This window comes from Podarcis muralis, chromosome 7 (assembly GCF_964188315.1).
Source record: "Podarcis muralis chromosome 7, rPodMur119.hap1.1, whole genome shotgun sequence".
NCBI lineage: Eukaryota > Metazoa > Chordata > Lepidosauria > Squamata > Lacertidae > Podarcis > Podarcis muralis.
The window spans coordinates 13,888,708-13,914,718 of NC_135661.1; the positions used below are offsets into that span (position 1 = coordinate 13,888,708).

At 46.4% G+C, this 26,011-nt stretch overlaps 2 protein-coding genes across 6 annotated transcripts; one reads left to right on the top strand and one right to left on the bottom strand.

Annotated features, from left to right (window-relative positions):
- Positions 1-1,877: 1,877 nt before the first annotated feature.
- Positions 1,878-10,495, bottom strand: CIAO1 (cytosolic iron-sulfur assembly component 1). 4 transcript variants are annotated; one of them, XM_028741089.2, is made up of 8 exons: positions 10,366-10,495; positions 7,355-7,520; positions 6,633-6,781; positions 6,168-6,279; positions 5,853-5,941; positions 4,276-4,477; positions 2,890-2,977; positions 1,878-2,693 (listed from the first exon to the last, which is right to left on the bottom strand). In XM_028741089.2, the coding sequence occupies exons 2-8, from the start codon at positions 7,494-7,496 to the stop codon at positions 2,453-2,455; spliced, it is 1,023 nt and encodes a 340-aa protein (XP_028596922.2). In that variant the 5' UTR covers positions 7,497-7,520; positions 10,366-10,495; the 3' UTR covers positions 1,878-2,452. The 4 variants fall into 4 exon arrangements, with proteins under 4 accessions (XP_028596922.2, XP_077787363.1, XP_077787364.1 ...); XM_077931237.1 differs by having other exon boundaries at positions 10,362-10,490; XM_077931238.1 differs by lacking the exon at positions 10,366-10,495 and adding an exon at positions 9,956-10,061.
- TMEM127 (transmembrane protein 127) lies at positions 10,179-24,872 on the top strand. Of its 2 annotated transcripts, none has more exons than XM_077931240.1 (4): positions 10,179-10,389; positions 12,789-13,218; positions 19,307-19,471; positions 22,035-24,872. In XM_077931240.1, exons 2-4 carry the CDS (start codon positions 12,975-12,977, stop codon positions 22,340-22,342), a joined length of 717 nt encoding a protein of 238 aa, XP_077787366.1. In that variant the 5' UTR covers positions 10,179-10,389; positions 12,789-12,974; the 3' UTR covers positions 22,343-24,872. The 2 variants fall into 2 exon arrangements, with proteins under 2 accessions (XP_077787366.1, XP_028596923.1); XM_028741090.2 differs by lacking the exon at positions 10,179-10,389 and adding an exon at positions 10,525-10,669.
- Positions 24,873-26,011: the final 1,139 nt, after the last annotated feature.

Below are 26,011 nucleotides of genomic sequence, written 5' to 3' on the forward strand. Positions count from 1 at the left end.
CCTCCTTGCTACTTCTCTTGTGGGAGAGGGAACTAGTTCCTAGACCAGGGGTTGTCAACCTGTTTCCTACCGCCCACTAGTGGGCGTTTCAGGATTCTGGTGGGTGGCAGGGTAAGGTTACCAAATTGTTTTCAATGAATCTGGGGACATTTTCCAACTTCAATGGATTTTGTATGGGGACTGGTTTGTAAATCCGGGGACTGTCCCTGGGAAACGGGGATGTCTGGTAACCTTACGGTGGGGGGTTCTACGGCACAAGCTGAATCCTGCTTCCATCGAGGACTGGTGGGCGATAAGGAAATTTTACCATCAAGAAAGATGCATTAGTGGGCAGTAGGTATAAAAAGGTTGACTACCCTGTCCTAGACTTTCTCTGCATGTATTTTTACCTTTTCCACATGCAGCCTTTTGGGCTGTCCCATTGTCCTCGCCCCGGTTTGAAGTACCGTATTTTTTGCTCTATAAGACTCACTTTTCCCCCTCCTAAAAAGTAAGGGGAAATGTGTGTGCGTCTTATGGAGCGAATGCAGGCTGTGCAGCTATCCCAGAAGCCAGAACAGCAAGAGGGATTGCTGCTTTCACTGCACAGCGATCCCTCTTGTTGTTCTGGCTTCTGAGATTCAGAATATATTTTTTTCTTGTTTTCCTCCTCCAAAAACTAGGTGCGTCTTATAGTCTGGTGCATCTTACGGAGCGAAAAATACGGTATGTCTTTGACACTTGCTTTTCTGGCTTGTAATTAGGATCCTATCTCGGGTGCAGAAAGCTAATTGAGATGCCCTAGCATGAGCAAGATAGTTATCCTGATTGGGGAATATGAAACAGCAGTACAGCCATCTGTGGCTATGTCTCTGCTCTCTAGTGTAGGTATCTAATATTACTTTGCTGGCAGAATCAATACATGTGTTTCTTCATGCAAAACTAATATACTTGTCTCTGCAATTAGTTGACTTTCCAACAGACTAACACAAATATCTCGTTGGAAACAATTGCTTTGTGTTACCTTGTTCCAGCCTTCCAGATAGTGATGGAACCCAACTTTCATCAGCCCTAACAAATGTGTCCAGGGAGAGTCAGCATGATGTAGTGGTTATTAGAGAGTCTTGGACAGAGCAGAATTCAAAGACCACCTTGGTCATGAAGGTCACTAGGTGTCATGGGCTTTAGTCACTGTGTCTCAGCTTAACCAACATCACAAGGTTGCTTTGTGGATAAAATGGGGAGAGCTATGAGCACCACCATCTTCAAGTGCTTACAAGAACCCAAAAGACAGTACCATATAGAGGAAGTTTGGAAGTCATTTCAACCAGGGCTCCTTGACTCCTCCCTCTGCCTTCTGAGGCTGCAATTCATGCAGAATTTTTTGTGAAACAACCTATCCCTGCCTCACATGTTGAAGTGCCGTATTTTTCGCTCTATAAGACGCACCAGACCATAGGACGCACCTAGTTTTTGGAGGAAAACAAGAAAAATATTCTGAATCCCAGAAGCCAGAACAGCAAGAGGGATCTGGCTTCTGGGATAACCTCTTGCTGTTCTGGCTTCTGGGATAGCCGCGCAGCCTGCATTCGCTCCATAAGACGCACACACATTTCCCCTTTTTAGGAGGGAAAACATCTTATAGAGCGAAAAATACGGTATTTGACACGGATGAGACAAAGATACCTTTCCCATGAGGAAACTCCCACACATTTTATAATGAGGGGGGAAATGAACTGACAAGGACAACTCAACCCATCTGAGCCATGTTGGCACTTTCATTTTGGGAATCAGCCGGGCAAATTGCCAACTAATTTCTGATAGCTGAACAGCACTTTTCTCTCTTAAGAAGTTGGATGGTGACCCCGTATGTCAAATAAGTAGTTGGCATGGCAAAGTCTTTGTTGCATTTTTAACATAAACGCCCATTTAGAGATAGCAGCAGACATACAATAGCACTTGGTCAAAATAAATTTTACATTTGTCACAAGCTCATTTGCTCAGAACTGCTCTTCTCCCTCTGCAGCACCACCTCCCAATCCAAACCTACATCTTATACAACCACATTTTAGTACAAAACCAGCAGTTACAAAGCCTGTTGCTTCCCAACTGGTAAGAAACGCCTAATCAGCAGGCCAGTCTTTCTGCAGGCAACCCTGGCTTTGTTTTAAAGGAGTGATGAAGCTAAGAAAAGCCAACCTATGTAGTTTGGGGATTTTCTACCCAGCTGCAAGACAAGACCCTGTTTGGTCAACAACATCAATCTGTGCAGAAGACCCAGCTGACTTCCGCTGCCCCCACTAGGTGTTAGCTCTGGCACAGCAGCTCTTGTACTTCATAACAAGGTTACGTGATATCACATTTTTAATTGCCTTTACAGAGGGGATGCTGTCCAGCTTGCTGCCCACAGGTGTGCCACAGTTACACTACTAGAACTGTGTTATTGTCAGAGGGAGCTGGGAAATTTGGACACTCAACAGACCTCAGGGCGCTGGTATTTCCAAAATGCCATCTCTCCATCATCGCTGCATGAAGCCAGCAGCCCAGGCTCCTTAGGGTTCCAGGCCACACAGTTCACATCCTGGGAGTGAGCCCGGGCCATGTGGACAGTAAGGGTGAAAGTGGGCTGGTGGGGGTCTGAGTGCACCTCCTCCTCAAATATTCTGATGGCATCATCTCCACAAGCTGTGGCTAAAGCTCCCGTTAGCTGGCACCTGTAGAGGATGAAACGAAAAGAATGGGCTATGGGCCTGAACACACTGGTGATCTGTGCAAAGGTCCTGTGCCCTATCACATGGAGTGATACAATCACAGGAAAAGCTTTACCACATGACTGGAACAGATTGATTGGTCCCCAGAATGACTTGCAAGCTGCTACACAAGACTTCTCCCCCTCCTGTGCACACTCACCACGCCACGTCGTAGATGGTTCTTGTGTGGAAGCCAGAAAGGGTGCAGATGCATTTCCAGGTAGGATCTGTCCCATTGCAGACAACACCTGCGACACACAAACAACTCCTTAGGCTGGGCCTGTCTACTTTGCTTCATAGGCCAAAAGCTTCTTGCAAAGAGAGGCAACCTGAAGCTCTACAGACCCCACCAACGCATTTTCACTTCAGAAACTAAAGTGTATGGAAGGAAGCAGTGTCGCCACTGGATGCAGAAGCTGTGAAGTTCCCCATTTACATCCTGGAGCAAGGAGATCCTGACACACTTAAGTCTTGCCTTTGGTCGGCACCAAAGTACTAAAACCCTGTACTGGTCGGCACCAGTACTAAAACCCTGGAACTGAACTTTTCAAACATCACTTAATTAGCTCTAGATTGCTCCAACTTCCACATAGATTTTCATAACTGCACTCTCTCATGTGTTTGGGAAGAACAGGGTTCACTCCTCCCCTCCCACTATAGTTTTTACTCAACAAGGGTTCAATGATAAGAGCTGAGACGCTTGCCTTCCCTACCCAAACCCCCTTTTCAGATAACCCTTCCATGCTTCAGGCATCTCCACGGTCACAAAGACTAGAAGTTAAAGAAGATGAAAGAATACAAAATTGTGTATGTGTGTGTCTGTATTCAGAGAATCTGCATGGAGGTAATATAGCACAGTGGCTAAGATTCTGAGCTGTAAATATGAACATGAACACACACACACACCTGTTCAAACATCAACTCTATCACGAACTCATTGAGTCTTGGGCAGGAATAAATACTCTCTCAGCCCCAGGTTCCCCATATGTAATATAGGGGAAAATAATACTGACTTACTTCCCCACCACCACCAGCATTTTGTGTCCAAGGAGCATGCCCATTTCTCACTGAGCTATCAGCCTTAGGATTTTTTTTGTGCATCTGCAAACCTTGGTGCTTCTTGTTTGTGGATGGTGTAGCTTTGCATACTTCAGAACCAGCCCACAGAGAATGGCATTTACTATTGGCATGTGTGGTGGTGGTTGATTTTAGTTATGCAATATGGAACCTGTGGTCCCCTAAGCGTTGCTGGACTACAGCTCCCATCATCCCTGACCGCTGGCTATGCTGACTGTGGGTAATGGGAGGCAGAGTCAAACAACATCCTTGACCTAATGAAAAAAACAGCAGTGGAAAGCCTAAGAGAGGCTGCACTTCTACATTGCCACCAGTAACAGCTCTTCAGACCCTACAGAAGCCGACTCCTTAGGGTGGCTCAGCTGCCCCAACAACAAAAACTTCAAATCTTAGCTGCCATGGCCCTTGGAAAACTAGGCAGATCCAATTCTTTCAACAGATCCATTCCATCTTTGCAAATGCCACTGACCTTGCTCATTGCCCGGCTTATACTGGCGCCAAATGCGCACTGTCTTGTCATCGCTGCAGGAGGCCAGGCGCTCCCCACTGTGGTCAAAGGCCAGGCTCCACACCGTGGACTCATGCCCTTCTAGGGTGGTAAAACACACCCAGTCGTCCTCTTCCTCCCGGTACAATTTCACAGTGTCATCATAACTCGCTGATGCCAATAGCTGGCAGTGGAAAGGAAAAATCACAGGTAAGTGTTGGAACCTAACACCTCTGGAGTAAAACTGAGAGCAGGGCTGTTCAATGAGAGCATGGAGGGGAATGCAGAATGTTGTGTAAGACACAAAGCTCAGCTCCCTGATAATCCCAGAATTTATTTTAAAGCCAAAAGCATGTTTACAGCACTTAGGGTATGGGTAGCCAGTGTTGTGCCTTCTCTTCTAGGTGATGTTGGACTCCCATGCCTATCAATCCCAGACAGAACAGCCAATGGTCATGGAGGATGAGAGTTGCAGCTGAGCACCATGGGGGTGGGTTGGGGTGCAAACCACTTTGGCAATCCTTGCCCTAGAGAAGCAAAGATATCAAGGATCCAGCAGTAGTTTCAGGGAGAAACAGATCCATAGAGAAGCAGAAACTTCCAAGAAACAGGAATAGAGACCTAAGCTGTAAAGATGACAAAGCCCCACTGCTGGTGGTCACACCAAGGAGGGTGCTGAAGAGCCCTTTGCCTGCACCCCTGCTTCAGAGTGGGCAGCCTTTCAGCCCTTGCTGAAAGACCTACATTGGTTCCCTGTACGTTTCCGAGCACAATTCCAAGTGTTGGTGCTGACCTTCAAAGCCTTAAATGGCCTCGGCCCAGTATACCTGAAGGAGCGTCTCCACCCCCATATTTCAGCCCAGACACTGAGGTCCAGCGCCGAGGGCTTCCTGGTGGTTCCCTCACTGCAAGAAGTGAGGTTACAGGGAACCAAACAGAAGGCCTTCTCAGTAGTGGCGCCCACCCTGTGGAATGCCCTCCCATCAGATGTCAAGGAAATAAAGGTTGAATGACAATCTCATTTGATCCTTTGCCCCAGGCAGCAAAATATGCTGGGTCAGCCCTTGGAAGGACCGGCTCCTGATGAGTCTTCTTCCCTCTACCAGCCAGGCCCTGAGTGGACAGGGCTCCTTGCACAAAGGTCTCTCCCTAATCCACCCTGGGTTGGTGGGGATGACCATCTTCCCACTGTCTGATTTGGAAAGCCCAAGGAGAGCTGCTGCTCATTACAATTCCCTGGATGCAGTTTGATGGATCAGCCATGTCATTCCTGTCGTACTTCAAATGCCCATGTTGAAATGAATACTCCAGTCCACACACCCCATTAGCATCAGGAGGCTACAGCAACTGAATGCAAAAACTGCAACACAAGGGTATTCTTGTTCAATTAGGAGGGCTATAAGGCTTCAATGGGATGGGGAAGGAAGGACAGAAATATAAATGTTTACAGTTTATGACAGGGGGCTATAGAAACACTGCCCTGGTTAGAGACCAGCATTTGATAGGTCTCCACGCCCCAAGGATACCAGCTGTCCGCCACACAGGAAGGGAACACTCACCTCTTGGTTGGGATGCCAGACAACATGCTTGACATCCTGCGTGTGGGAATTCAAGACACTCATGCACTCGTATTCATCCTCTTCGTCCACTGCAGCACAGAAGAGGGGGGATGTAGGGGAAGCATGGCACTGTGATTTCTGCATTGTAAGGTGTTTGACTAGATGACCCTTGGGGTCATCTCCAACTCTACAATTCTATAATTCCCTCCCATGTCTGTGCTCCATCCATCATGCATCAAGTATAGTTACACACAGTGAAAATCCCAATTCCTTTGCCCCAGCTCCGTTCTCTCAAAACACTTTTGCGGCTCTCACCTTCCCAAACCCAGACAGTTTTGTCTCGGCTGCAAGTGGCCAGAAGACTGCCAGATGGTGCCCATGACACAGACTTCACCTCATTCTCATGGCCCTCCAGTGTGGCTGTGCACTGCAAAGAGAAAAGGGGATATGGGTAAGAGAAGGGTAACCAGGAAACTGTGAAAACATGACAATGTGGCAGGATGAGACACCTGAAAACACAACAAACATTTCCTATTGCTGGAGGCAGCAGAAATGGTGCCTCCAGACAGTGTTGGATTGCAAATCCCACTATCTATGAGCATTGGTCATGCAGGTTGGGGCTGACAGGAGCTGGAGTCCAGCAAGATCTGAAGGGTTTCTGGCTATGTGTTATGAGTTTGCATGTGTGTATGTATTCAATTGTGACAGATTTTAATCAACTGAAAAGCATGAGAAAAGCAGCAGCAACAACAACAAAACCAAAAGGGAGATTCAAAACACCTCAAAATCCTCATGGTTCTTCTTCCAAATGCAGGTGGTGGCATCAAAACTGGCAGAAGCCAGGTAGTTCCCACAGGGGGACCAGGCCACCTTGCGGATAGTTCTCTGGTGTCCCTCACCCAGAACAGACTTGCACACCCAGGTATCACCTGCCAAGAGAGAAAGCCAATTAGGAGCTGTGACACATCTCTGGGTCCACTGGAGAGTCCTTCTCCCTCCTCCTGGCACCTCAGAGGTCACGACATAAACCAGGTTAGAGAGGTGTTTCAGCTTTACACTGGGATCAGATCCACCTAAACTACCCAGAAAAATCAAGAGCTGCTGTTACCACCACCCGAGTTAAAAAGCATCATGAGGAAAGAGACCTAATAAAGTCCTGCCCACTCAACTCCCCTTTGGCACTGGCACACTCTTTTTTGTCCTAGCTGTCTTAAGCAGGCCTAGGCATTGATATGGGATGACAGAAATTCATGGCCAATGGCCAAGGCATAGGAGGTCCAAAGATTCCTCCCAGCATAAGATGCAGCAGGAATCCAGAGTGCAATGCTTCTCCTAATTGCACAATGAACACCCTTGACCAAAGACTTGGTTGCCTGTTTCTCTCCCCCTACTTTCAAGGAATGACAACAAGGAGAGCAATCTGAACCATGTCTACTCAGTCCCATTGAGTTCAAGTTCACTGCAATGTTAGGATTGCAGTCCAAATTGGAAGACTAGCTCACCTTCTTTCCCCCATATTCGAATGCTACGGTCCCCACCACAGGAAGCTAAGAGACTCCCTGTAGGGTTCCAAGCGAGAAACCAGCATCGGGAATCTGGGTGTGCTGGGATGCGAGACAAAAGTGTCAGGGAATCCTTCATCATAACACCAAACAGTCCCCGCAGAACCTATGAAGCAGCAAAGAATGAGACCAACAAAAAGGAAGAATGATTTAAAAACTTGCAATTCAGGCATCTCCTGAACAAGAGTGCCCAGCATTCTAACATATTGATTTGTAACTGCAGAATAAAGCCTTTATTTTATCAAGGTGTGTAATGAAAATCCTCCAGGCATGCAGCCCACATGCCTTTTGCATTATGCAAGTGTTTTAAAACTGTGATCTGCAACCTTCACTCCAGTGGGTCACATCATGTCTTCATTGAATAGTAATATTTATTGTTATTGGTTCTTTTATTTCTTTTATTGCATTATGATTTGAATTCTATGGAATATAAACTACAGTGCAATAGAAGAATCAATAAAAATGCAATTTAAAAGTATACAGTATCTAGCACAGTGCCTTACAATTGCTACAATGGGCAGAAAAATCATTAGAGTAGTCCACTAACATCATAAGCGAGTTTCAAGTGGTCCTTGCGGGAGGGGCAGAAAGTTTGGTAACTGGTACACTATAGAACTGTGTGTTTGCGGACAAGGGAAGAAATGGGACATATGTAGGTTTCCGTTTGATTCTGTGATCACAGGAGGACAAGGGCCACAAGCCTGTAGCTAAGTACTGAGGACCTCGTATACCAAAAGCGAAGCCTTTGAAATTGCTGGTATCTCTGTGGGAGTTTTTGTTATGTGAATGACGCCACCATACCCTCCAACATGACCCAATGCAAACTGGGATGCATGACCTGTGGGAGAGGAGGGCGCCCCAAATTGAGATGTACCAGACAGTTGATGGGTATGTGCCACAGACCTCCTGGGTGGATTAGGTGGACCACCAATTGGGAACACTGCTGTAGAGGGTTAGTTTTATGCGGCTCTCAGAAGCTACATAATTTGAATTAAGGCCTGGTAAACCATTTGTTGAGAATGTCATTCAAAAGGAAAGGAAAAGTATATTCAAATTGAAGAAGAAATATATTGCACAATTCAGCATTACATTTCTCTGGTTTGATTTAGTACGTAACCTGTTAGCTGTGATTTCTGTATTACAGGAGAATGGAGTAGGTGATAACCAGGGTCACTTCTAACCCTACAATTTTATGAGTTTAATTTTCCGCAGCTATATATCATGTGCAGTACCTAAGAACATGCCAGAAATAAACCCCAATTCCTATTGCATTATTTATTAATTTCCAAAATAGACTTCTAAGCAGACTGTTCGATGCAGTCAACATTTATAGAATCAAGCCACTGCAGAGGGTGGGGTGGGGCAAAGAAAAATACAGTGGTGCCTCGCAAGACGAAAAGAATCCGTTCCGCGATTCTCTTCGTCTACCGGTTTTTTCGTCTAGCGGCTAAGAGGATTAGCGCTATTAGCGATTTAGCGGCTTAGCGGCTTTGAAAAAAGGGGGGGGAAGCGGGGGGGGGAAATGGCGAGACTCGCAAGACGTTTTCGTCTTGCGAAGCAAGCCCATAGGGAAATTCGTCTTGCGAAGCGCATCGCAAACAGAAAACCCTTTCGTCTAGCGGGTTTTCCGTCTTGCGAGGCATTCGTCTTGCGGGGCACCACTGTACACACTTCGAGCTACATCTCAAACCACAGGAGTTAGCCATCCAGTGAAAAAAGATCTGTGTGTGTGCGAACCTTGCCGGCTCACAGTGAGATCCCACCGAGTCTGGCATCCTATTTCCCAAAGTGTTCAGCCAGTGCTTCCAGGGAGTCACAAGGTGGGACATCAGATCAGGACCAACAACCAAACACTCCCAGCATCACCCGTTTCCACAGCCTCTGTACACAACAGTTCATTCACAGCTACCACGTATATGCAGCCATATCTATCTATCCCTATGCTGCACTTCTCCTTCTTGGCCAAGGCAAGGCTCAACTTAGTATAGCATCTCACTTCCTACAGCAGATGCCTCTGAGAGCAGCGGCTCTTCTCTTTTATTTCACTCGTGCAGTTTGCTATGCAAAGGTATTCTGCCTCTGGACTAGGAAGTTCTATCAGCTGTATGTCTTGGGCATAAAAGAAAAGAGATAAATGGTAGTAAAGGACTCTTGCTGCAAGTCTAGTCTGGTAGCTGGATGAGAGAGCCAGAGCAGTGCAGCGGAGTGTCGGGCTAGGACAGGCACAGGCAAACTCGGCCCTCCAGATGTTGTGGGACTACAACTCCCATCATCCCTGACCACTGGTCCTGTTGGCTAGGGATGATGGGAGTTGTAGTCCCAAAACATCTGGCAGGCCGAGTTCGCCTGTGCCTGGGATGGGAGCTGGGACAGCAGGGTCCAACTCTTCCCCCTCATTAGCCCACTGGGTGTGACTTCGGGCCAGCCCACCTCACAGGGTTGTTGTGGGAATTAAAGGGGGAGAAGAACCATGTCCCTCCAGCTCCGGCAAACCCTCCCTCAGCAGCCCGGAAGAAGCCACCCTGCGCCGCTGCCTCCTACCTGCCTCCGCGCTTCCTCCCCGGTTCCCACAGGGCACCTCTAGGCGCAGGCGCGCAGGGCAACGCGGGCAGCGCCGCTCCCGCCACAGCGCCCCCTAGAGCCCACTCCCTCGCCGCGAGGTTCGCGCCCACCCCCCTCTCCGGGGCGGAAGTGACGACCCCACGCGGAAACTACGATTCCCAGTATGCTTTGCGAGAAAGAATATATTGGGTGAGTGTACACACGCAACACAAGGAAGGACCGCATCTCTTTACTCAATTCTTGAACTGGCCCTCCTGCAACTTTCCAAGGCCCAAAGTTGTTTTATTTATTTATTTTACTTCACCCCTTGGAGGAAAGAGAAAAAGAATAACCCCTGAAAGCGCTTTACCAAAAGAGAAAGACAAGAAAAAGTCAAGCAAAATACCAACAAGTCAGGGCCGAGAAATGCTGAGGTGAATTTTGATCCGTTTCAGTAGTTCGCCTTTTTCTCCCTGTCAGGAGGCGCCCGCCCCTCCTCCCGCCTCTGGCGCCGTGACGTCGTGCGCGCGGCCGGCCGGCCGGAAGCGGAAGTGGCCGGCGGCTGTTGTTTGGTGGCAGCGGGGGGGTCGGGCTGTCGTTGGGCGAGGAGGAGGAGGAGGAGGAGGAGGAAGGCGCCGGCCCCCGCGGAGTGCCGCGGCCTTGGAAGGAACGCCAGGCCCGACGGGGCTCAGCGCCCGGGAAGGGAGCCGAGCGGTGAGTCCGACCGGCCAAGTCAGGGCGGCGCCCCTTTGTGTCTCCGAGGGGCCCCCGGGGGGGAGGATCCGAGGGAGAGCGCCGGGGCGAAGGAGGGAGCGGGGGCCTCGAGGCAGTTGCTCTGGCCCGGGGGGGGGGTGTGGAAGGTGGATCGGGCTCCCCGGCAGGGTCGCAAGTCCAGGGGCCTGGATTTCCGGCTTCCGATGTGTTTTGATAACGACAACAAAATCACGCCTCCTCTTTGCCACTCACTGAAATGGGTGGGGGAGCCCAGAGTTGGTTGTGATCCTGACGTTAAAAAAGATGTCCGAGTTGAGTTGTTCTACCCAAAACAAATCCCTGGCCGTAGGATTCCTTAGTTCTGGGGGTTGTAGTCAATGCTAGTCCTGCTCAAGAGTAGACCCACTGAAATCAGAGGGCACGAGTAACTCAAGCTCATTGATTTCCACGAGTCGAGCGTTGGCAACAGCCCTTAGCACCTGACTCCGGGTGGTGAGTCTTGGGGTTCTCAGGAAAAACAAATGAGATTCCACAAGACTGAAGTCTGCCAGCTGTGCCCTAGTCCGTGAAAGCTTCCTCTGTAACAAACTTGTTAAGTCTTTAAGGTACTTTTCGTAGTTCAGAGAGTGAGCAGTTTAAGAAAGGTGAGGGCAGGGTTGTTTCCAAGTTACATGTGTACTTGAAGGTATGTGTACCTCGCTCCTCAGCAGAATACAAGTTCCTGAAGAAGGTTATAATGCTCATTAAGATGGTCCCTGGTCTCAGGATTACAATTTAAAAGACACAACACAAAAGGAAAGGGGATTTTGAGGGAGCAGTGGGAGCAAACCAAACTAAAAAAGGCATCTTTGTTCCTTTTTTGGCTGGTGAAAGCATGTACAGGGTTCCTTGTGTCAAATGAGAGGATAAACAGAGGAAGGTAAAGCAGAAAGAATACATAGTTACTTGCGTTACTTTGACTTGGTTACCATTTAATCAGGTAAATGTCTAATATTATTAAGTAAACTGAATGGTTTCTGTGGAATCTGTTAAATGGACTCAGCTGCTTGAGCTGTGATGGTTTGAGCGATAATTTCCCTTTATTCTTTATTCCAAAACACTTAGATGTGCCTTATGAAAATGTCTAATGTCCTCTGACCTCACACAACCTGAATGGCTCTTGTGTGATGCATTCATTGGACTTGCAATAATTAAATGAACAACACAGTGTGGCTATGTCAAAAGCACTAATTGTTCTGCTTAAAAGTTGTGTGTGTGTATGTGTAGATAAACAAAGGTGCCATTTTGACAAAAGTACAAGAGAGGGTCCCTTTGTCTCTCAGCTCTTTTATACGCCATATTTGATTATCTCCAGCCAGCTGAAATCTACAAACTGTTTTTTGAAAGTGTTCAGTGGGATAATATGCAAGATATGTGTTCCATTTATACTCTGTCTCAGTGGAGCACCCTTGGAACACTAACTGGCTTCACTGTTGTTTAGAAGCAATTTAGTTGGTTGAGGTGCATATGCATAACAAAGGCACAAATCCACTTGCCTAAAAATAAAGAAATGCTATGGGGGGGGGGCTACTGCTGCTCCTCATTTGAAGCCATACATCATTACAGGAATGTCTAATATCCATGACCAACTCCTGGCCTGGCCATTGGCCATTGCCATTTGACAGGTTGATTTGGTTTGCTAGTATTGTTGTATGAAGTATAAAAATGGGAGCCTCAATAAGTTCTCTTAAAAACACTGCTTTTGTGCAATTTAATCTTGGAACATAATGAGTCTATTATACATGATAGTACTTGTAGTTTTTCTGAAGTTCTTTTATTAAAAGGACTCATTAGCAAAATTTTTGCCACTTTGGTGAACTCTGGCCCTAATCTCCTTTGGCCTGAGAATTAATGACCACTTATTAAACCCAGGTTTCTTGGCGTTGTGTGCTTGTGGGGTGCAGGGAAACTCCTGTATTTCATCTGCTTAACCATGGGAATCTCCATAGAAATCAGTGAGTCTGCCCACTTGTACCAAAAAAGGGAGAAATGTTGGTCAGGCTTGGTCACCTTGAGGCAGCCCTTAACTTGCCACAGGTGAGAGGCTATTTACAAGGCTTGATCTGTTTGTCTTTTTCAGGTTCTTCTGAGTGCAGAAGAGGCACTTCATCTGGTGCTCTGTTCTGCCTGCAGCCTTCTGTGAGTCTGCTCCCCCTGACTGGTGCCTACAGTCATTGGCCACTCACCCATTCCAGAAGATCCCAAGGGCTTCTGTCCATAGTGTGTTTCATTGGATTTATTTGGCCTAATCTCAGAAAGAGGATCCATGTACACCCCAAGTGGCTCGGTGTTGCCCAGTGGGCGCAGGCGAAGAGGCCAGGATGGGAGTGCCTTGCCAAAGCAGCCAGAAAGGAGCCTGGCTTCTGCATTGCCTGGTGCCCTCTCAATAACTGCCCTGTGTACTGCACTAGCAGAGCCTGCTTGGCTACGGATTCATGGGGGCACTTGTTCTCGCCAGGAGCTGGGAGTTGCTGATGTGCTAGGATATGTAGACCCGGATTTACTTAAAGGTGAGAGTGAATTGTGTATAGTGTGCATTCTTTAAACAGAAATTGGTGTAGGTTGGTTCACACAGTAGTGTAATCTTGTGCTCATCAAGGTGAATTCTGTGTGTGTGATTCCTGGTGTCATATAATAATCAACTGCCTGTAGAGGAGTTGATTCTTGTTTCATGGTTCTCCTTATTAAATATTTACCAACCCAGAAGTTATGGAGGGATAGGTCCCTGTGGCAATGAAACTTGCTGCTCCACCTACCCCTACAGTTTGTGCATTCTTGTTTGCATGTTTGCATGGCCCCGTACGGGCCAGTCTTGACAGACTCTAGCGTTGTGCGCCCATCTCACTCAAGAGGCCGGGGGCCAGCGCTGTCCGGAGACACTTCCGGGTCACGTGGCCAGCGTGACATCGCTGCTCTGGCAAGCCAGAGCCGCACACGGAAACGCTGTTTACCTTCCCGCTAGTAAGCGGTCCCTATTTATCTACTTGCACCCGGGAGTGCTTTCGAACTGCTAGGTTGGCAGGCGCTGGGACCGAACAACGGGAGCGCACCCCGCCGTGGGGATTCGAACCGCCGACCTTTCGATCGGCAAGCCCTAGGCGCTGAGGCTTTTACCCACAGCGCCACCCGCGTCCCGTTTTGCATGTTTACTCAGATGTAAATCCCAATGTCGTCAGAGGAGCTTTCTTACAGCTAAACAGGACTGCAGCCAAAGTTGTCTTTTTGTAGAACTAAGTGCTGTCAAAAGGATACTTTGTATCAATTTTGTTATAATGATATTTTAAATCTTCAGCGTTTTTGAGCTCTAATCTTGTCAAAATTTAACTGTGAATGTTCCATTCATTGCAGTGGGATAAAGTTATTGCATAAAATTTATATGCCACTTGATTGTAAATACAAACAAACCTCAAAGTGGTTTACAAAAGTTAGACATGCGCTTAAATCATAAATGTGTTATTTAAGTTCTGGCTGGATCTTGCAACATACATCCCATGCAATTTCATATTCCCAGCTTTGGCCATAACTGGCAAGAAGCTTGTCGCTACTAAAAAGAATGCACACTGCAACTTCTTGCGGGCTCAAAAAACTTGTTTCTTCATTAATTTCTTTTCCTCCCTCTTACCACCTGCAATGGCCTTTCCCCTGTAACTTAATGTGATGCTTATGTTCTGGAGAGGGCAAGGTCAGATCACGCATTAAGCATATAAGAAACCCAACTGAGTTTGCAGACCTTGCCAGTAACCAAACAATTAAGATAGCTTTTTTTACAACTATGCGTGTGGTTAACATTCAACCCAGCAATTGGCTGTGTCCCAACAGCTCTCTTCTAGCAGGCAAAGTAGTTTCCTACTGTTAAAATAGGTGCCTTTGAGTACCTTGGTTAGTTATCTTTGCTGTTCCTGTCCTACAACTGCCAAAGCAATTTATTCCATTTACTCACACTGTCTACTGTGCCTGAAAATTCCAGAACACCTACAGGCCAGGCAACCTCTTTGCTTCCAATGGCACCGACCATGCAATCATAGATGGTGGGTTGAAGGCACATGTAGCCTGTGGGTCAGGCATCCCTTCCACCCCTCTCTTTTTCACCCACACCTCATCTCACCATCAGTGGTGAGGAGATGCCATCATGCACCTTTCTGCCACCAAGCTGATTAGCACAGAAATAGCTGAGCAGTATCTCTCAGCTATTCTGGCTAGTCAGTTGGGCAACAGCAGGCATAGGCAAACTCTGCCCTCTAGATACAACTCCCATCATCCCTAGCTACCAGGACCAGTGGTCAGGGATGATGGGAGCTGTAGTCCCCAAACATCTGGAGGGCTGAGTTTGCCTATGCCTGGGAAACAGGGACGTGGGGAATCAGTGGGAGGAGGACCCTGATGCATGTGGGCTTGCCTATATATAACATCTATTGTACCACCTGTCTTCTTGCCATAACCTCCATGAAACCCAAGGTTTCCATGATGCATGTTACTTAAACCCTCTCATACCTAACTGAAATGAAGCCTTTGTGTGAATAATTGCAGTGACTCTTAATTCATCCCTTGTAGAGTATGCCTCTCTCCTTTCTCCCCTCCCTTTGTCTACGCCACTGTCAGTGTTTAGACTGTAAGCGCTTTGAATCTGGGCTGGTTTGTTTGCTTTTATGTATCAGTTGCTTTGCGGTAAAGGTAAAAAGGTAGCTATTGGGTGTGGCACGCATCTCACATCAGGCCAAGGGAGGCGGTGTTTGTCCACAGACAGCTTTCCGGGTCATGTGGCCAGCATGACTAAGCCTCTTCTGGCACAACGGGACACTGTGACAGGTACCAGAACACACAGAAACATCACTTTGGTACCTATTTATCTACTTTCACTGGTGTGTTTTCGAACTGCTAGGTTGGCAGAAGCTGGGACAGAGCAACAGGAGCTCACCACTGCCATGCAGATTTGAACCTCTGATCTTCCAATTGGCAAACCCAAGAGGCTCAGTCGTTTAGACCACAGCACCACCCGCGTCTGCGCCTTTTACCTTTGTTACTTTGCAGTGCACTATGAACCAGCAGTGGAGCATGCTCCCACGGCACTCTGGAGCGCTCGGGGAGGGCAGAATGATCCTAGACTTCAATCTGGATCAAAGGGCACATGGCTGTTGCATCCTTTTTACACACACTCCCTGAGGGCAAATGGAGTCCACTGTGTCAGGCATCACTCTGGTGGCCAGTGCCATGGCTGCTTGAGGAGGGCAGTTGAGAAGGACATAACAGCCATTTGCTGAGGCTGGGGTCCTTCTCATGCCACCCTCACAAAGCCACACAGGGCTGGCTTGAGGAGGGCATCGTGAGCAGCGCCCCCTCCCCCAAACTGTCCTCCCCCCCACTATGTCCCTGCTATGAACAGTTGATACATGCCATAGTTCTCTTAATGGGAGAAAGAGGAATTTGATTTCATATTCAAATGAGGCTGATTCATTCTGGTATGGCTAGTACTGTGGTGTTTTAGTTTTATACATCCGGTTCCAAGTAAATATGCCTTTGGTATTAGATTATGTGGCTGCTGCACTAGATGCAAATGAATTGATCTGAAACAAAGCACAGTATATCTTACTAAACTGTTTTTTATGGTGCTCATTGTCATGAAGAAGCTGCCATGAAACAGCCTGTTGTCTTGGGAGGATCTGCATCCAACAGATGTTGAAGAAAGTCTAGGTAGTTTCTGGGCTCCTTTAGAAATCTCAGAATCCCTGTTTCAATTTTTTTTAAAAATTGTTTCTAGCTCTTTGCAGAAAGGACGGAAAATGTGAGGAACTTAATGTTTTTAAAATTTTGTTTTAAATTTTAATAACATGGAAATAACTACACTTCTCAGGACTTTTCAGTTTTCACATTTAAGAAGATAAAGCACTGTGGGTTCAGTTTTAAAGACCCCTACAAAGAGGTCTGCAAAAGCAAATAGTCCATGAAAATTCCTCCTTGCTTGCCCTCCCACACGTTTGTCTTTTTTGTTAGATTTGTAGCTTTAAAGAAAAAGGAATCAGCTCTCTCCCAGTTGACAAACGCTCCCTTGCCATGTCACCTGGAAGTAACCCTTGCTGCCCAGACAAGTAGTTATTCTAGCCCAATACAGTGGTACCTTGGGTTACATACCCTTCAGGTTACATACGCTTCAGGTTACAGACTCCACTAACCCAGAAATATTACCTCGGGTTAAGAACTTTGCTTCAGGATGAGAACAGAAATTGTGCTCCAGCGGCACGGCAGCAGCAGGAGGCCCCATTAGCTAAAACGGTTCTTCAGGTTAAGAACAGTTTCATGTTAAGTACAGACCCCCGGAACGAATTAAGTACTAACCTGAGGTACCACTGTATAAGCTAGAATGAATCTGAGTAATTATCCTTTCCGGAGCAATAGAAAGCTCTTGTTTTGGATAAGCAGGCACTGCAGGTGACCAAAAGATTATTCTAACATGTGTGTGACTTAGGCCAGAATCCAGAGTATGGTAAGCCCACAACTTGCACTCACTTTGCTTACATGAACATAACATTATGTGGGTGGGGAGAAATAAATAAATAAACAAGAGTGCGCTCAATTCTCTCCTCCATGTATTTTCACTCACTGACCCACCCGTACACCCAGCGGGTTTCCCTTGCTTCCCAGGCTCTTCAAAGATCACAGGAGGGCCCTGAGAGCTTCCCAGGGCCTTTCTGCAACTGTCTCAGGGATTCCCAACTTTGGATGATTTTGCCTTGGCGCACATACCCCCAGAACCATAAGTGGCTGGCCTACTGTACTGTGAAATGAGTTTCAGAGCCCAGGAGTCTTTTTGTTTACTCCTAAACAGCAGCTCCCTTCTCCCCACTCCATGCAGTATGGCAAACATGAGTTTTGGAATGAGTTTTAAATGATGGCATTGGAGGAGAATGTCAGTTTTTCAGACAGTTGTTCAGTCAAGAATTCAACATGGCTACCACAACCTGTTCAAGCCCAAGTAACACACAGCACTCTCCTGCCACCTAACCTAGCTTGATCTCCACCCCCTTGTATATTTTGGATCAAGTTATTTGTGTTGGGTATTCCCTTCCCCTGTTTTAGGGAACCCGTAGCAATCTTGTAAGCTGCGAAGAGCAACAAGAAAAACCATTGTTATAAACTTCTAGAAAATGTCCTTGAGGAAATAGAATGTACGGGGCTTTTGGACTGAAGTAAGTCCTTTTGTGGGTCAGAATGGCTGAAATACTAGGTGATCAACATTATCAAAGCAATGCAAGTCTAGAAAGAAGTTCCCAACCATGGGGGAAGCTGGAAAAAACCTGAGACTGAGAAAGACATCCTGCTGGAATCCAATTAGAAGCAGTCTATGATGGAATCTAGCAACAAACCTATAATAGAGTAACTCTGCTTGTGCCAATGGCAAATAATGTGATTTTAGAGCAGCAAGTTCCCCAAGTTCATTTTATTTGTTATTAATGTAGCCGATCCAAAATTGTAAGCTTTCTGTAAATTTCTGTAGTGCATCTCCTCTGTCGCTGGATTCTCTGAAAATGATTTTTATTTAAAGGAAGAAAGCACATCTGTGATCCTCAAGGTTGTGGAATATAACTTGAAAAGTGCATTGTGTTTTTTGTGAAGGCTTTTATAAATGACTGGATGACATCCCAGTACTTTTATTTCTGTAAAATGTGGTCTGTTTCTGATGGCATAACCAATATTCTACTTGTAAAGTGATTGGATATTAAAAGTGCTATATAATAGTCTTTCCCACAGAACCCTGGGAGGTTGGGCACAATTCCCATTTCAAACAAAGGGGACTGACATGTCAGTGATTTGTTCAAGGAAAAAGCTGTCTCATTTTTCAAATATGTGCTGGACTACGCAGCCATTAAATAAGACCAGATAAGGCTTGTTTGTCCTTTGTTTTGTGGTTGTATCCATTAAATGAAGTCATCACAGAGTAGAAGTAATACTGCTTCCACAATTAAACTTCCCCTTCTTTTCCCTATGACTACCTTCACTTCTCCAAATCTGCTCCAAAGGGTTGAGGCAAGCATCAGAGCTGATTTAGGGGGTGGGAAATGGAGTACGAGGGCAAATTATGTTCTATGAGCAGAAGTTATTCAGCTTGCGCAATGACTTTTGGCAATAACCCTTGGTGAGTCTGGAAGAGAGAGGTTCCTTTTTATCCACAGAAGAAAAGGTTTGTCTTTGTTTAATGCCCACATCAGACTCCAACATTTTCACATCTGTGCTCTTATGACAGAGGTGTCAAGCAGTTTGATCAGCATGGCCCATAGAACTTGATCCAGCAATATTATAATACTTCCTTAAAATGGTGACAACTTTTATTTTTGTCTTCAGCATGCCATTGGCAATTCATCATCAGCTAACAAATGCAAAACTGCTCTAAGCTGTATGGACAGGAACAGCCTCACTTCTGCCTAGCACATCATAGATGCAGAATTTATAATGTGGAAAGAATGCCAAGTACCATGTAAATCCTGGCAGAGCTACAAACTCAGATGTTTAATTCTCAGAATGCTCCAGGAAGCAGCTGGTCTTAGGAATAGTAAATTACATGTGTGAAATCTAACTTTGAATTCTCTCCCCCCTCCCTCCCCGCAGAGTACTGCATGAACCCCCAGACAGTGTTGTTGCTTCGGGTTATTGCTGCCTTCTGCTTCTTGGGAATCATATGCAGCCTTTCAGCTTTCCTGTTGGATGTGTTTGGACCAAAGCATCCTGCACTGAAGATCACACGACGTTATGCATTTGCCCACATCCTCACAGGTAATGTTAAAGGGGATTGGTCTGCTCCGTTTACTGTGTTGGGCACCTGAAGCTTATCCTTGCAAGCCATGGTTCAAAAAGGGGTTGCCCATGTGCTTGGTTCATAATTTACTCATGGCCTCTGCAATTTCTCTAGACCCATGTGGCTGATAAATTGTATTCTAGGTTGGTTCCTTTGGAGTGCCACCTCTCTCCTTTTCCAAACTCTCCTTTTCTATGAACCTCTTGCCTTTTAACCAAACCAAAACACAACTTCATCTGCACATTCTCCCTCTGCTACCCATTCCTATGTCAAGAAGAATACACAGGGATTCAAGATGGCCTTAACAGATTGGAGAATGGGCCAAAACTGACAAAATAAATTTTAGTAGGGACAAATGCAAGGTTCTATATTTCGGCATCCTGCCAACCTAGCTGTTCAAAAGCACGTCAGAGTGCAAGTAGATAAATACTTCCAGCGGGAAGGTAAATGGCGTTTCCGTGTGCTGTTCTGGTTCGCCAGAAGCGGCTTAGTCATGCTGGCCACATGACCAGGAAGCTGTACATTGGCTCCCTCGGCCAATAAAGTGGGATGAGCGCCGCAACCCCAGAGTCGGTCACGACTGGACCTAATGGTCAGGGGTCCCTTTACCTTTACCTATACTTGGGCAAGAATAACCAGCTGCTCAAATGTAAGTTAGGGGACACTTGGTTTATCAGTAGTACATGTGAATAAGGATCTAGGGGTCTTAGTAGACCACACGCTTAATATGAGTCAACCATGAGATGCAGAAAAAAGGCGCTAATGCTATTCTAGGAAGTATAGTGTCCAGCTCATGGGAAGTAATAGTACTGCTATATTCTGTCATCAGACCACACCTGGAGTACTGTGTCTGATTCTAGGTACCATAATTTAAGAAGCATATTGGTAATATCTAAAGGGCTGCCCAATGGAAGATGGAGCAAGCCTGTTTTCTCCCGCTCCAGAGGGTAGACCTTAACCAATGGCTTCAAGTTACAAAAAAGGAGATTCTGACTAAACACCTGGAAGAGCTTTATGACAGTAAGAGCTGTTCAAAAGTGTACCAGACTCCCCCAGAAGGCAGTAGAGTCTCCTTTGGAAGTTTTTTAGCTGAGGTTGGATAGCCGCCTCTTGTAGGTGCTTTAGCTGAGATTCCTGCATTACCCTTGGGGTTCCTTCCAACTCTACAATTCTATGATTCCTGTGACCTGCCTTCTGCTTACATTACTTTATACAGTAGTATGTACATTGTAGATTACCGTATTTTTCGCTCTATTGGACGCAGTTTTCCCCCTCCAAAAATTGAGGGGAAATGTGTGTGCGTCCTATGGAGCGAATACAGGCTTGTGCCATAGCTGCGCGCAACCCCTCCGGCAGGGAGAGGCTGCACGGGGCTATGGCTTCTTTAGCCCTGCGCAGCCTCTCCCGGCAGGGAGAGATTGCGCGGGGCTAAAGAGGAAGCCAAAGCAGCGAGCGGGATCCTTCCCTAAAGAGGATCCATCCCTCTCGCTGCCTTGGCTTGTGCCAGAGCCGCGCGCAACCCCTCCGGCAGGGAGAGACTGCACGGGGCTAAAGAGGAAGCCAAAGCAGCGAGTGGGATCCATCCTACTCGCTGCCTTGGCTTGTTCCAGAGCTGCGTGCAACCCCTCCGGCAGGTGGAGGTTTCGCGGGGCCAAAGCGGAAGCCAAAGCAGCGAGCGGGAGCTGCCTTGGCTTCTTCCAGAGCTGCATGCAACCCCTCCGGCAGGGGGAGGTTGCGTGGGGCTAAAGAGGAAGCCAAAGCAGCAAGCGGGATCCATCCCACTCGCTGCGTTGGCTTGTGCCAGAGCCCCGCGCAACCCCTCCGGCAGGGAGAGGTTGTGCGCAGCCTGCTCTTTGGGGCTGCTCTTTGGGTCGGGGGGGGGAGATTTTTTTTATTGATTTCCCTGTCTAAAAACTAGATGCGCCCTATGGTCCGGTGCGCCCTATGGTGCGAAAAATACGGTATATAAATAGTAATAAAAATATTAGAACAGTTGTAGCAATAAAATACCTTGTTTTGCCTTGAGTTTTACCTTGAGTTCTTTGGTTTGGGACTTAGGAAAAATCTCAGATGTTGTGCATGCATTATTTAGGCCAGGGCTGGGCAGACCTCAGGTTTGTGAGACCTACTTTGTTTTCTTTTGTCATCCTTTTGTCTTCCCTGAAGTTGTTCTTCAAACCTCACTAACTAGGCAAAGCTCCATTGATGTCCTCTGAGGTCAGGCAAGAGGGTGGGGCTGAGAAACGGGAAGATGCTCAGCCATGGTGGAGTCTGATAAATAGCTTGCATCTTTAAATCTCCATGTCTATGCACAGGAACAAGAAAATGCACACCCACAAATTCAAATTAGTCAAATGTAAATGTGTTACCATTCTGATAAACGACCTCTAGGATTATGCGCTACATTACCCATATCCACAAGCTTTTCAGAAGTCGCATTAGAGCTAAACGGATTCCACTGAGCAATGCTTGTGATAAAAATACCTAAATCTAGAATCTGGGGAACAGTTTCTAATTCTTTTCTCTTGCTTCTGCCCTCAGTGCTGCAGTGTGCCACTGTGATCGGGTTTTGTTATTGGGCCTCGGAGCTCATCCTTGCGCAGCAGCAGCAGCACAAAAAGTACCATGGCTCACAAGTGTATGTTACCTTTGCCGTTAGCTTTTACCTGGTGGCTGGAGCTGGTGGGGCCTCCATCCTTGCCACAGCTGCCAACCTACTGCGCCATTACCCAACTGAAGAGGAAGAGCAGGCACTGGAGCTCCTCTCCGAGATGGAAGAGAATGAACCTTATCCAGCAGAATACGAAGTGATCAACCAGTTCCAGCCACCTCCAGCATATACACCATAATGCTACCACTGAACGACTGGGCTGGGGGAAAGAAGGCTTTCTTGTAGCCCAGCTGCAGATCCTAACTGCACACAATCACTTGGGACTGCATTCCCTTGCCTGGAGCCACTCACTGGTGCTTTTCTTTCCCAGGTGGTTCACTCACTTTTATGACCTCCCAGCCAGGAAGAGAACTCACTTTGGAGCTGCAAACTGAAGCTTTGCTCATGCTGTGACTTCCAAAGCAGCCCTCTGGGTGATTTTTCTTTCCCAGCCCCTTGCATTTCGTACATCAAGTGACTCAGTGAACTGACTGGTGTGACCCAGCTATAGGTTTGTGCTTTTTTGTGACTCAACAGACTCGACCCAGGCAGTCCAGCTACTTGCACTCACTTGGGCGTCCTCCTGTACAGAGAGGCAAAGCACAGCTACTCCAGGAGAGGTCTTGCCTTGTATGTGAAAGAGATGGCATGTGCAAGCTTGACTTAAGTGTTTGGGAAGAGGGGGGAGGGGTCCACAGTTTTTTTTGCATTGTGATAAGATCTTTCACACTAGTATGCACACTTGTGGTCGTGAGTTCAGCAGTCCTGCACTGTTCATCCACCCGCACTCAGAGGCGCTGCCTCTTTGGGGGGAATGTGACTCTCACTGATATTCACACCTGGGGGCAAAGATGTTCTTCATTTAGCACATCAGAAGGTGGGAATCCTTCTCTATGCACTGGTTTGTGGGGAGGTGACACATTTGGGTTGATTCATGTGCTCTCTGAAAAGCATGGTAAGCTTGCTGCCACCATTGCTTCTTCCTCTCCCACATTCTGCCTCATGCTACTTAACAGAAACATTTTGCACTTTATTTCCTGTTCTCGTAGCCCCCATTCCTCCATAGGCATTGGGAAGGGTGGGGGGGAGGACCAACAAAACTTGGCAGAGCCACCTCCAGGATGTTGCCACTACTAAATATCTCCTGGGTGGACTGGGCTACCTTTTGAGGTAAAGGAACAGCACCTTTAAAAGGGTTATCATTCCAGTTGGCACTGGTGTGTGTGTTCGTGTTGGCACATGTGTACATACCTCAGTGCACACTCATGTCCCAGTTTTTGAGAAATAGTATTGGCACCTATTTGTTTATCACAAGACTATATGCAAAATCTGATCCTAGGCTTGATTTTAATCTTTTAATCTATTTTAATTGAAACTATATTTACTTCTGGTTTTTAAGCTCTCTAGCCCAAAAGGCAGTTCTTCCAACTTAAGCCACTGTTTAACTGAGAGGCAGAGATATTCCTGATAGTTGCAGGCAGTGATGCAAGATGGTGCATGATGCTCTGTGTAATGACTGACATCCCCTTTTTCTTTGTGTATTGTAGTGCTTTGAACTAAAATTGCTTTGAATAAGCCAGGAACTTGACCTACTCACTGCAGCTCTTTTTTGATGACTAGGTGGGATGTTATGTTGAACTGAAAAGATGGGGGGAGTGGATGAAAGAGATGCCTGTTTCAGTTTAGAATAAAAATAAGGGGATGGCACTTTGGAGAACTGAAAGCAAGACCTGCTTTAACTTAGGAAGACAAGAGATTCAACAGTGAAACTTCCATGAAACAGGTTGTCATTCAGGATATACTGAAGCTATATCCTGAGGACACTCCTGTCTTTCAGATGTCTATCTGATTTCAGTCTGCTAGCTTCTCTCTGTCTAGAACTGGTTAATGCAAAAGTAATGTGCAGTGTAGCTGAGATTTTCCTGCTACAAGTATGAAATATTACACATCACAATGAGGAGTGACTCCTTTGTGTTATCCTAATCGCTTGAAAACAGGGGCTTTAATTGGATTCTGATAAGGTGCTTCCCTCTCTGCTTCCTTCAAAAGATAGAGAAATGGGACTAAATTGTAGAATTTGAAAGAAGTCTGTCTTTAAAAAGCAGTTTGTAGGAGATTAGACAAAGAGTGGTTTTCATTCAGCTCCAGTCCAGTGAATGATGAATGTGCCACTGGTGCATTCTCATTTTGTGTTCTCTTCTTGTTATTGCTCACTGTCTTTACCAGAGGAGGGCCTTCCACATGTCAACAGAGTTGACTCTGTAGCTCCTTTTGTATGTGGTGTGAGCAGAGACTGTCCCTTCCCCCTCTCTCCTCCCCCTCCCCACTGCTGCATATGAGAAAAGAGTTTGGCTGTAAATAGTATGCATAATTTTACTATCTCCACCTAATCTCTAATCTTTGGCTATCAAAGAGATCAGTGGTTGGTCTCGGGAATATTTTGCTGGTCACTCTTGCAGTCTTCTCTTTTTCTGGCCCTGAGAAGGGAAAGCAACACTGGCAGCACCTCCATGTGCCAAAGGGAGTTTGACTTATCTCCAGTATGGAGGTGGCTCCATTCAGCTTGTTTCCACAGAGGGGACTTGACCAAAACTGGTTTCCATGTGTACTTGGTTACTGTGATCATTTTTAGACCTTGAACAACATTCATGAAGCACTGTTGATTAAATCCATCTGTAAAATCCTGAATACCCTTTTCTACCAAAAATAAAATAAGGATGTAAATAGTCTTTTTTGGGGTGTTTATACTATGGCTGAGAGAAATTACCACATAACTGGGCGATCTTGTTCACCCACACACCATTAGAAAGCATTAACCAAACCTGCCTATTGTTTGCTTGTGTATAAGCTGTCTGTCAGTCACCAAAGGCCACTGCCTTGCATGTGCATCTTAAAAAGCTTTTTTTAAAAAAACTTTGCTGTCAAAACCATTATACTACTGTCCTTTAGTGCGAATTGTTCCTTAGCCAACTTGTCAATTTGCCTTGAACTTGGTTGCTTCTAAGGCTAATGCATGACTCCAGAATTAGAATTTCTAGTCTCTCTTATCTATGAAGGCTAGTGATATATGTAGGGGTCTTGCATCACTACTGGAGAGCACTTGGATCTCTGGACGAAGGCAGTTTTAAAGCTGTGGAACTACATGTGGAAACACCAATATACACACTACCAAGAGAATGTCTCTATAGCTGCAGAGATAGACAGATAATCACAAAACAAATGTCTTTGCTATTAGGGACATACAGTCTAAATTTTGACTCCAGGAGGTGGGAGAGGTATAGAGTATGTCATGGCTTCTCAGCTGACATAGAAAGGATGGGGATATAAGTGGTCCTGAATTTGCCAGGACAAGAATGAAATACTTTGTTACAGAGTAGAGCTCTTGTGAATTTTCTTGCACTAAGATTCTGGGTGCCTGTGGCTTTGCAAAATGAGAGCAATTATATAGAGTGGTATATTGATTGAAGTTATTTTGACTGTCTTGCCTTGGCCAGCTCAAGTTCTCTCACAAGGTACACGTTTTCAGAGCAAATACTGCTTTCTTTGTTCTCTGAACATCTATGCCCCAGAGAGGATGGCAGAGTCTCACATCCAAGTATTTTAGATTTGTTTGTTCTCACACTCCCACCCCCAATTGTAAAATACTGTACCGTGGTACCTGTAGATACGAACGGGATCCGTTCCGGAGCCCCGTTCACATCTAGAGGTAAACTTATCTAGCGACGGCACGTCTGTGCACGTGTGCGTTGCTTTTCACCGCTTCTGCGCATGCGCGTGACATCATTTTGAGCGTCTGCGCATGCGCAAGCGGCAAAACCCAGAAGTAACGCGCTCCGTTACTTCTGGGTTGCCGCGGAACGCAACTCGA